The following is a 12,281-nucleotide window of genomic DNA, read 5'->3' as shown; positions in this document are numbered from 1 at the left end:
GGAGGGGGAGCCTGGCAGGGTGTGGAAAAACTAAATCCTCACACCGCTCAGGCTGGCAGAGGGCAGCTGGGTTCGCTGCTTTCCTTCCTGCCAGAAACGGAGCCCCAAGATCCGTGGCTCCAGGACCTTTACCCTGAGATCAACCACTGTGCTTTCTGGTCCCAATCCGCAGCAGATCCACCCCCAGGTGAAATTTGAGCAGCATTGCATCAGGGGCATTGTGAAGCACCTCACAGGCCCTGCGCCCCAGCAGAGGGCTTGCCTCGCTTCCCCAGAGCTTCCCAGTGGTGCTAGCAAAGTCAGGTGCTAGTCCTCATGATTCTGAATGGGCAGGAACCTGGGAAGCCATCTTGCATCCAGCCAGACTATTCCTCTGTTTCCCCCAGTATGGTCCAGTCTTCAACCTTTTCAGACCCACCACCCACTTTTAACCAAAACGTGCATGGGGGCAGGACATTTCTTCCTCTTTTGCCTTGTGTTTGGAACCCACCTTGGGTCAGGCTGTGGACGTACCGGCTTTGGTCAGGGGAAAGGCAGTGCTGCTCAGGAGACCAGCATTTTCTGCAGGGCAACTTGCAAGCATCTTTCCAGCGCATCCTTCCGTCTCCAGGGACACGAAGGACAACTCCTTCCTCTCTTTTTTAACTGACTCTCAGGCTTACAATCTATGAAGAATGACTCCAAAGTAGGTTGGGAGGGAAGAGGAAATGTGTGAACTCAGGTTTAAGTTCTTAGTTACAAGTTATTCTAATAACTTTATATCGCCATGCAGAAAAAGTATATTGGCCAAAATTGCATCTGAAAACATTTATATATTGGGGAAAAATTTCAGGAGGACTTTACAAATTAATGAATCTCAAACCAATGCAGAAACATGGAAAAATGAATTTTAAGACTGGGAAAATGAGAATCGGAGAGAAAGGAAGGTTAATCTTCCCTGGTCGTCCTGCACATGTTGTTGGCTCCCATCACCCCCCCACCCTGGTCAATGGTGTCAGCCTTATGCTGAAAGACTTGGCCCTGGGGTCTCAAGTCCCCTCACCCCCAGAACAAGGAGGAAGCATCTAGCTTGGATTGGAGTCTCTCTTCGTTGTGACGTTAAATGCTTCCCTTTGAAAATAAAATAAAACAACAATTATTTTTAAAAGAACTTTTCTTCTTTAAAAATTGTTTTGCACGTGCATGTGTTGCAGTTGGTGAATAATAATGGCTCGTTTGCTCTCTTTCTCAGCTTTGTGGGTGGGCTGCTTATTACGCCTAAATAGTTGATTTAATTGAAATGTCATTTAATTAATGAAATGAATTTAAGGAGCCCGACTCCACTTGGGACAGATGGTGGAAGCTCAGGGGTGGTAAAATCAAGACCAAATTGCCTTCTGGTTGAAAGAATGCCAGCGTTGCACTTCTAGGGGTGACAGCCTCCGTTGCTGGGTAAGTCGGGGGGGGGCGCTGTAGAAACTCAAAAGCACTCTGTTCCCCAGCTGGACATTAGAGGGGAAGCGTGCTGGTCCCAGCAAGAACACGAAGTGGGAGAAGGAGGTGCAATGAGCGGCATTAGAAATCATGCGGGGTTATTTCTGAACATTTTAAATCAGAACCTCTTGGATCAGGCCAAAGGCCCAGGGAGTCCAGCGTCCTGTTCTCTCACTGGCCAAGCAGATGCTCCAATGGGACCCCCACAAGTAGGGGGCATCTAGTCCAACCCACTGCAATGCAATGCAAAGCATCCCTGACAGATGGCCACCCGACCTCTGCTTAGAAACCTCAAATATAAAATCAATATATAGTATATATTTTCATTGAGAGAGAGCTGTCAGAGAATCCAAACGAAGCCTTCGTTATTTGAGGGTAGAGTTGTTTTTTTGAAAAAGCTGTTTGTGCACAGAAACACGAAGGCGCACGGCAGAGGAACATCTTCTCGCGATACAAAAACGTTTGAATCTTTTAATCCTCCACAGGCCAAACAGCAGGGCCATTGCCGGATTTTGCTCTTCTCGCCAAAGAAAACCTGAGTTTTTGCGGGTTGTGCTTCCCTTAAAATCCATTTGAGAAACCAGCCTCTGGAAGACTTGCAGGAGGCAGAGTGTGACCAGTTTGTGTACCCTGAGCCTGCTCTGCCGTATCAGTAAAGAAGGACACAAAAACAGTTTTAAAATAGGCCACAAGCTTGGTGGTTACAGATGTCAATGAGTTTAGTGTTGGGCAAATGGACCTCCCCACCACTGAGGAGGCAGAGGGAAGCAGAGGCTACTATTCTCCCTCTGCCAAAGACCAGGAACGAACCCAGTGCCATATCCGCCAAAGTTGTGGGCAAACCCTCAGACAGGCCCAGTTCGCCTGAGGGGACAAATTCCTCCCTGGACCCAAAAGGGGCAACCATGAAACCCATCGCAAGGTCCCTCCAGGAACAGACCAAGCCGTGGTGGGACAGGAGATGGCGCTGGGATGTTGCCAGGCCGCAAGCACCACATCACCAGGAAGCGGTCAGAGGATATTCGGGGGGGGGCATTTCTCAGACCAAAGGGAACCTGCGAAGCTACCTTATTATTTTTGCTGTGGGATACTGGAGGCCCTTTATGTAATCTTGCTATATTTACAGTGCTGCACTGAAATGTTGCCTTTTGCATGCAACTATATTTGCTCTTGTGTTGTTTTGCTGCCTTCATTTCATAATAATTAAATTGTTTTTGCAAATGTGTTTGTGTTTTCTTTGCTGTAAGCCGCTTTGAGCGTGGTGTGTGTGTGTGAAAAAGGCACAGAAATACAATGAACACAATGTAACTATGTTTTAAATCCTTTGCTCACAGTTTATACAAAATAGAACATTTCAAAGCTTACATTCTGAAAAGCAATCATGTTATGAGTTCTGTCAGATTCTTCACTTCCCCAGTCTAGAACAAGGCTGGGAAATCTCAGAGCCACCCCCCCTTGCCCCCAGAAGCCTGCACGGAAGAGATTTTGGCCCTTACACTGAAAAAGGTCACTGGGAAAACTGCATTAAAACTTGTGTATCATTCGGAGGAATTTGCACTAGAACACTCATGAATTTTCATGATGAAATAGCAAGAATTTCAAACTGATGTAGAAATTTGAAGAACTGAACCTTAGACTGGGAAAAGTGAGAAAGCGAGAGAAGCCCAAACTGACTCCGCTGCCCCACCGTAGTCAACATCTGTTAGTCATGGCAGGTGAACGGGAGCTGCGTAGGGAGAGGAACAGCTCCTGCCCACAGCCGGCATTTAAAGCACATTGAAAGCGCATGGCTTCCCCAAAGAATCATGGGAAGTGTAGTTTGTTAATGGTCCTGCACATGGTAGCTCAGGGCCCAGGAATCTTTGGGGGAAGCCATGTACTTTCAAGGTGCTTCAAATGTCTGCTGTGGATGTGTCCCCCCCCTCTCTCTCCTGAGGGACAAAACGTGGGGCAGACCCTGGCTTGTGGGCTTCCCACAGATGCATGTTTGAGAGCAAGATACCGGCCTCTCACCCAGCCGGGCTCTTCGCAATGGTCCAAGTATCTCAGGACATTTTGGAGGCCGAGGCTGTGGTTGCCATGCCAAGAGGGGCTTCCCAGATAACGGACTCAAATCCAAGGGCCACCATAGTTTCTCCATCCTGGCCACACACAGCCAGGCATCAGGCAACCTGCCCAGGTTGGGGGGGTGTCAGAGGGAGGCCCCCCATAAGGCCTAGAATCATAGAATCATAGAATCCTACAGTTGGAAGAGACCACAAGGGCCATCGAGTCCAACCCCCTGCCAAGCAGGAAACACCATCAGAGCACTCCTGACATGGCCTGGTCACTTGCATTTCGGAGGACGAAACTGGGGCGGAGGGGGAGGCCTGTGGGCCATGATCCTGCCAGACGCTTCTCTCCTCCTGCATGTGTTCCTTCAAACAGCGTCTCCCTACACTTTGACGCACATCAGGGCTGCTGAAGCTGCTGCTCGCTTGTGCCCAGGGCTCATCAGTGGCATTACGCCACCAGCCACATTCAGCTTTGCACCTGACCCCCCCCCAAAGCGTCCTTGGTGGTGCTTCCAGTCCTGCCATGCCAGTTCACACACCCCTTGGCTACAGAGCAAGGATCCCAAGTTAGGAAGTTGCCCTCCCTCCCCCCCCCCCGGCCCTGGGATCCATCCCTTCAGCCTGCTGCCCAAAGACAAAGGCCATTGTTCCCGCCCTCCCGGGCGGGGCGGAAACCCCCCCTCCATTTCTGTGGTGCCCCTTCTTTTCTTCTCTCTGTGTCTAATCATTCTTTCCCTCTCCTGTAATGAGGGGATTACGAGGGGAAACTGCAGCGGGGTGCTTTTGTGTGGAAGACAATCCAAGTGGGGAGGGGGCGGGCGCCGCTTGGCCCATCATTGCAGTGCCTCCTCGGTGTCCCCTCCACACCGCCAGCCGCCCCCAGCCCAGCCCAGTGGATGAACCAAGGGGACACTTAGAGCAATTACTTAGCCAGAAAGTAACTGTCAATCATTCTTAAAGGGGAAGGCCTCCAATTAATAACCTCGTCCTAATCCGCTGGACTCATTTCCAATCTGCAAGGGTCCAGTGACATCTGCAAGACTAAATAAAGAATCTCCTTGGGGCTTTGGGCGAGGTGGGCTCCGTGACAGCTAAGGCGACCACTGAGCATCTTGGCTGCCAAGCCAGAAGATTGCGAGCGAGTTAGCCGCTTGTTTGGCTTCCTGAAGGGACCGTCAAAGTTAAATACTTCTGAGCAAATCCCAGTAGGGCCGGGAGCAGGTAACAGAGCCTTCGTAACCATCTTTCTTTTCTCTTGTTTCCTTCCGATATTATTATATCCATCGCTTGTTAATGTTGCTGCCCTGGGGGATTTTGCCGAAGATTCATACCAAATCCTGACAGAAAATTGAGACAAGTAGATTGTTTTCCTCTCCGTTCCAGAGAGTGCTAGGGGTTTGCTATGACTCCCAACCCCTGGAACAGGGGCTGCAAATATAGAGGATAATTGCTTTTTATTTTATTTTAACAATTTGAAAGGGAGGAAGGAGAGCATAGCAGTGAGTTGCAGAGGGGCCTAAACTTAACCCCTCGACCCCACCTAAATAAAATTGCCACTGAAATCACGGAATCCCAACATAGATGTGAATAATAATACAAATTAAGGTCATCAATAGGCCGTTCAAGCTGATCAGCTGAAGCAAGAATATAACACCCAGCCCCAGCTGAACTGATTTCTACATTCCCAAGAAGGCCGGCTTCATTGAATTCTACAGCTGGGAACTTTTATTACTTTCCTCCCCAATATTAGACCATATTAGGAGGGCATGGGGGAACACACACCCCAATATTCCAGAACTGCTCCCCCTTTGCCACAAGTGGGCCCAGCAAAATGCCCTTTCTGCCCCCCATCCCGTTTCCAGTCCCTGTAACATTTCCGGAAAGCAAAAGTGTCTTTTAAGAATAAATCAACATTCGGATAGCAACTAAATCCCCAAGAGATTGTGCGTCTCGGCGATGCTTTTCCTTTCAATCTTCGAGCTTAAGAACTTAAAGCCAAAAAGGGGAAAAAAAACCTGCTGTGGATAAGGTGGAGTTGATTGTTTCAGAAAGAAAAAAGATATTGGGGGGGGGGGACATACTGAGGCTGGCTAGGACAATCAGGCAGGAAAAAGTGGATAAATAAACTGTCTATTTTTCTAACTACATAAATTTTAGCTAAGACCTTTTGTTAAGGGTTTGAAAATAAATAAATAACTCCAGCACATCTTTTGAGATCCCCTCTGCCTTCTTGAGTCCTGGGAAGGCCAAGAGGCTGAACTGTGGAAGGAAGTGTTGGACAAAGAGAGCTGAAACTGACTCAGTTTCTTTTCCCAGGAAGTCACTTGTGGACAACTCCCCCCCCCCCAACCTGGCCTGGGCACAAATCCTGCAGGGCGGGGGGCTACAGATGGAAATGCAACAGGGTGTCAGAAGAATTTTGTTGGGGTGGGGCGGCGAAGGGAAGATGCCTAAGAGACAAACTTTCTGTTGCAGTGTGAAATTTTGTACAGGGAGGGGGAAATCCATTAATTTCAGTTTCTCAGATTTTGCGGGGGGGGGGGGGTTGCATCATTTCCATTCTTAGGTTCTCCACATTTCCAGGTTGTGGCTGGGCGGAGCAAATATTGTTTCGTTTTAGGGAGTGTGACTTAGGCAGGTTTGTCTTTAAACATGAACCAAATTGGATTCCTTCCCCCTTCTAATTTTGTGTAGGGGATCCAGAGGTAGCTTGGCCTGAGGGCAGGATCCAGAGCATCGCTGAGGGTGATGGATCCAGCCCAGGGGGTGGGGAAAGGCATAGCAGACCCAACAGGGACGTCTCCTGCACAAACGACAGGGCTATACATTTATTTTTTGCGATTATGTTTATACCCCCGCTTCCTTCCTAAGGAGCAGGGGCGGTGGGGGGTGGGGAGGACAGGCATCAGGAAGTGACCAAACAGTCTTTAAAATAATTGCAAAAAGCAATTCTGATGCAGATGGAGATTGGGAAGATCTCTACTTCAAAGGCTTGTTACAAGAGGAGGTTCCCAAAAGACAGTTAAGGGAGAGGGAATTCCAAAGGGCCTACATTGGGCAGAAGGAAACTCCTGAAAAGGTGGCATCACCTACAGAGTAGATGGGACTATAGGGGGGGGGGGACAGCCTTTCAGGTCTCCTGATCCCACACTCTATAGGGCCTTTTACACCTTGAACTTAGCCCAGTAGTCACTACGTGGCAGCTGGTGAGAGCGACACATGCGGGTTGCACAGGAGAATTTCCTGTTGGATCAGGGCCCATGCAAATTACTCGCCACCTCCCGAATCAATATAATGCCACAAATGTTTACGCCGCAATAAGGTGTGCAAGGCCAGTTTTGCAGGGAGCAAAAATGATGGCTCAGAAACACAAACACGCCCCCCCCAGCCTCCCCCCTCCAGCAGCGTTCATTTCAGGCCACTTTAGAAAAGCTTCCCCCTTCCCAAAATCATTTGCTGTGCAGCTGGGACCGGGGACAGTTTTCAGCCAGTGAGCCGCAATGTCATCGTAGGCAATCTTTGGAACAGCAGGACACATGGTGCTGGGGATGGGGAGGGTCTCAGGCGCAAAACTGGGTGACTCCTCTGCACAAACAGCTACATCCTAGCCGCACAAGGGTTCACACACACACACACACCCCGTTCTCCATCCAGGCCAGGGAGAGGCAGCCTCAGAGGAAGTTGCAGGGGGCTGGGGGTATCCCTGAGGGCCCCACAGAATTATAGCGGGAGGCATTCATCCCCTGGGTCTGGGGCTTCCCATCCAGATGTGGGAGTGGGAGATTCCTGTCCCTACCCACACTGTGACAGGAGAAGTCCCGTTGAAATCAATGCACCATTAGCCTGCTCTTCGTACGGCACAGGGGGACACAATCCTGCCCCCACTTTCTCTGTATCTCCAAACTGCAATGATTGCTATTCTCCCACAAGCCTCCCTCCCTCTCCCCTTTTATACCTCACCCTCCTATCTATGGCTGCGGAGGTCCTGGGGGAAAACGCAGAAGGAAAAGAAGAATCCACAGCATGCCATTGGGAAACTGAGGCTCGAAATCCTTAACAGCTCCTTCTGCCAGTGGGCAGAAACTCATTTTAAAAGGAGCATCAGCTGGATCACGACATCTGATTGCAAGTCCCGTCTGTGTTGCTATGTAGCTGAACGCTTGCAACCCTCTCCCTAACAGTTTGGGGGACATTGTTACAAGGGCACAAACTGGCGGTGGAGGCCGGTCCAGTCACGTAAAGGGGACATTGCCCCACCAGCCTCAGTCCGCTCTCATCCAGCCCCCCTTTCCTGCCTTGCAAGCCTGTCAGCTTCCTGCTGCTTCAGGGGCTCAGTGTCCCCCGTGCAGAACTCAGAAGGAGGCAGGAGAAGGGGACTCCCAGTGGGAGCTTCAATCCCTGGTGGGGCTTCAAAGGGACTCCCTGTCCGCAGCCCTGCAGCCCCTGTTGCCCCACAGAGGGAGAGGGACTCCTGGCCACTTCCTCAGTTCCTCTTGGAAACAATGGCCTTATTCAAGGCCATGAGGTCTAGAATCTTTGCCTTTGGGGGCAGGACCATCCCTTGGCTTGGTAGACGGTTACCCTAGATGTGTATGTGTGTGTGTGTGTGTGTGTGTGAGAGAGAGAGAGAGAGAGAGAGAGAGACAGAGAGAGAGAGAGAGAGAGGAGGGAGGAAGTAGTGGCACCAGACAGGTGTCTCCTCGTCCGCCTGATCCAGGGATTTAGCCAGGATCAGGGCTCTTGTAGTGAGCTCGGCAGACCCAGCGTTGCGCCAACTTGGAAAGCAGCAGGCAGACCAGGAGCCTCTGACCGCTTCCACCTGCTGGCATCCCCCTTGGACCTGACATCTCACCAGGTCTGCTTGCTCTCCTGCCGTCTTCATTTTCTTCACCGAAAGAGTTCAAATCTGAGGTACTAGCACCCCACCCTGCTTTTAAACAGCTGCAATCAACTTTTGGGAATAATTAAATTGCACTAAATTGCACCCGAGGCAATGAGCTGGTCTGGGATTCTACTCCCAAACTGTTGATATTTTATTGTTGTTAATTATTATCTGCCAAAGGGGCATTTTTTTTTTCTTTTGCCTTAGAGAGGCGGGAAAGATGGCCCTCTCCTTAGGGGACTAAGGATTCCCTTATTGCAACCCTGAAGGAGGGATGGAAAGACCCTTTCCCATTTTAAATTCAGCTTTCCACATTTCTGCCACAGCTTGTAAGAGGAAAAAATTAATCCTCATGAAAATTCCGTAGCATTCTAATGCAAATTTATGCAAATTTTGGTATGCAGTTTTTACTTAACAAACACATTTTTGAAAGAAATTTATCCTAACGTAATGTATCATTGAATGTTATTTTCATATGCATATATTCAATTTTATGCACACTTTCCTGTAATATGTTCATTTTTTAAAAGGTTGTTTGGTTGGAGAACTGCTTCAAAAACAGGGTGTTGCGGATCTCATACAGCTTTGAACATTGCAAATTTGATAGATTCCTCTTTAAATGCATCAAAAGTCATAGATGACATTTCAGGTTGGGGTTGGGATGCAGGAGGGAGACACATGCTCTAAGTTTGACCCTTGGCATCTCCAAGCGCAATGAGGTCCTGTCAAACCAGACCCCTGCTGCCAGTCAGTGTGGGCAACAGAGTTGAGGACCAGAATCCTATTTCATTTTTAGGCGAAGAACACTAGCTCAGAGCTAGAACACTTGCTTTGCACACAGAATGTGGCGCACATTAATGTGTTAATTGCGATTTCTCTCAGTTTCTCATTTTCCAGTCTCAAGCTCAGTTCTCCTTGTTTCCACCTCAATTTGCAAAAATATTGTTTAAAGTGAGTCTTCATGAAAATCCATCAACATTTCATGGCAAATGCATCCTAATATGCCCATTTCTGTATGCAATTTCCCCAAGCACCCACACATATTTTTGCAAAGTGATTTCTTTTGATATAACGTGGGTTTCGTGGGTTATTTTCACTAGTTTGTGAATTTCTGAGACACACTTTTAGCTCAATACAAACATTTTTGTACGGCTTGCTTGGCTCCTGCATTGCATTGCAAAATTCGGGTAAGTGGAAAAATTCAAACGATGGCTATGTTTCGCTTTGTGCAAAACACCAGAAAGTTCTTCGCAATGTTTAGCCTAGAAACTCGGTTTACTAAACCTCTTGGCTAATTGCAATCATTCAAATACAAAGCGGACTAGCCCTTGGCGGGCCCTTTAAATTTCTGCACTGGCTCTGCAGCCGCCATTGGCCAGCGAAGGAGGAACCAAGCAACCCATCGTTCCTCTACCCATCTCCTCCTCTCCTTATTGCCTGCTGGGAATTCCTGGCCACTGCATGTGACCCACTATATCTGCCCCTGAAAAGTACGCTGCTCAGAACTATCCGGAGCTCTCTGACTTTTCTGCGCAGATCGACGGGCGAGATGTTCCTCAGCAAGTGCGAGGGGGAGCTGAGCGAGCTGCCGAAGAGCGTGGACAGCGAGGGGACCACGCCGGAGATCCTGGAGGAGGAGCAGCCCAAGAAGAAGCATCGCCGGAACCGGACCACTTTCACCACCTACCAGCTGCATGAGCTGGAGAGGGCCTTCGAGAAGTCTCACTACCCGGACGTCTACAGCCGCGAGGAGCTGGCCATGAAAGTCAACTTGCCAGAGGTCCGGGTTCAGGTGAGCAAGAGCAACGAGGAGCCCTGGGGACAAAGTGGTGGAGCAGATGGCGCTGCCAGAGTCAGAGCACTGGTCCATCGACAGCAGCCTCTCTCAACCGTGGGTCTCCAGGTGTGGGGGGAACTGGGGGCTGGGCTGTTTCTTCCTCTTCTTCTTTGAATTTATATACCACCCTATACCCAGGGGTCTCAGAATGAAATCAAGATATAAAACCACAAAATGCATAATAAAAATAATATCAACCCAATAGCTCCCCCCCAAAAAAAAAAACATTTTAAAAGGGCATAGGATGTAAATCAGATCAACCAAAGGCCTGGTTAAAAAGGAACGTTTTTGCCTGGCACCTAAAAATGTATAGTGAACTTCCCTGGGGAGAGCATTCCACAGGCAGGGAGCCACTGCAGAGAAGGCCCCGCTCTTGTGTTGCCACCCTCCGCGCCTCTCAAGTAGGAGGCACATGAAGGAGGGCCTCGGAAGATGATCTCAGGGACCGGGCTGGTTCATATGGGAAGAGGCAGTCCTTGAGATATTGTGGTCCTGAGCCATTTAAGGCTTTGTTGGTCAGAACCAGCCCTTTGAATTGGGCCAGGAAACTAACTGGTAGCCAGTGCAGCCGGAGCAGGATCAGTGTAAGCTGCTCAAACCGTCTTGCTCCGGTGAGCAACCTGGCCGCTGAATTCTGCCCGCTGAATTTATTGCAATTATATAGTTTTTATCAATGTTTAGTTGATGATAGATAGATAGATAGATAGATAGATAGATAGATAGATAGATGATAGATAGATAGATAGATAGATAATTTTTCTGTTTTTAGCAATTCTTGTTTTTAAACTGTAAGCTACAATGAGTGCCATCAGGGGAAAAGGCAGGGTGCCAATAAATATATAATAACAACAACAACAACAACGATGATGATGCTGATGATAATGCCGTGGATGCTTTGAGAAGGTGCTTCTCCTTTTCGCAGGTCTGGTTCCAGAATCGGAGGGCCAAGTGGCGCCGGCAAGAGAAGATGGAGGCCAACTCCATGAAGCTCCACGATGCGCCCATGCTGTCGTTCAACAGGCCCCCCATGGCCCCCAACGTGGGGCCCATCGGCAACTCCCTGCCCTTGGACCCCTGGCTCACCTCGCCCATCTCCAGCGCCACGGCCGTCCACAGCATCCCGGGCTTCATGGGCCCCACGCAAGGCCTCCAGCCGGCCTACACCGGGCACTCCTTCCTCAACAGCCCCCCCGCCATGCCCCAGAGCATGCAGCCCATGGCGCCCGCCGCCTACCAGTGCGCCACCACGTTTGTGGACAAGTACCCTCTGGAGGACGTGGACCAGCGCAGCTCCAGCATCGCTTCGCTGCGGATGAAGGCCAAAGAGCACATCCAGACCATTGACAAAACGTGGCAGCCCATTTGATGGCGGGGCAGGCGACCCACCGTGCCAAACCCTGGCCAGGAAGGGGGACAGAGGAAGGAAGCGACACCGCGTGGTCTCTCGCCAGGCGACTCCCAGCTTCTTCCATCGCGGCCAGTGACTATGACGTGGCCTCTCAGGCACTGCGGACGGCGTTTCCGCTTCAAGCCAGCTGGGTTTACGCTGGCTAATGGCGATGGTTTCGCTGTCATAGTCGGGCGTTGCCTCGAATGAGAGAATTTAGCACCAGGGACTCAAATCCTGAAGTTCTTGCTCTCTCCACTTTCCCTCTGACTCTGGCTGGGGCAGTGGGATGAGGGAATTCCCCCCAGGGAATCTTCTCCTTGCATGGGGGCGGTTCCAGTTGTTACGGGGATGAAGGACATCTCTCCACAGAAGTTTGGCAGTTTGGGCTCTGCCATATTCCTCTTCTAGCAGATATTTGGGGGATATTCTGAGTTGTGGATTGGACTGGTTGGATTCAGTGATTCCTGCACCCCCTGGAAAGGGGATATCAAAAACAAGAAAGCGAAGGCTGTGGTGGAGATTGCAAAAACAGGACCAGATGCCCTTGGCAAGGCTGTGACATCGCACCAAGTCACTAGTCCTCAGTTTTGGAGCAACTGATTTGTATTGATTGCAGGAGAACAAAATGACTATGAACCATCTCGA

At 49.8% G+C, this 12,281-nt stretch overlaps 1 protein-coding gene across 1 annotated transcript; it reads left to right on the top strand.

Annotated features, from left to right (window-relative positions):
- The first annotated feature begins 4,647 nt into the window (after positions 1 to 4,647).
- Positions 4,648 to 12,214, top strand: LOC309523117 (retinal homeobox protein Rx1). Its single transcript, XM_082206874.1, has 3 exons — positions 4,648 to 4,748; positions 9,946 to 10,201; positions 11,169 to 12,214. The coding sequence occupies exons 2-3, from the start codon at positions 9,959 to 9,961 to the stop codon at positions 11,610 to 11,612; spliced, it is 687 nt and encodes a 228-aa protein (XP_082063000.1). The 5' UTR covers positions 4,648 to 4,748; positions 9,946 to 9,958; the 3' UTR covers positions 11,613 to 12,214.
- The last annotated feature ends 67 nt before the right edge of the window (positions 12,215 to 12,281 follow it).

This window comes from Podarcis vaucheri, assembly GCF_965113315.1.
Source record: "Podarcis vaucheri genome assembly, chromosome: 18".
Lineage (NCBI taxonomy): Eukaryota > Metazoa > Chordata > Lepidosauria > Squamata > Lacertidae > Podarcis > Podarcis vaucheri.
The sequence above is the reverse complement of the archived record's forward strand: the minus strand, read 5'-3'. Positions and strand labels throughout refer to the sequence as shown.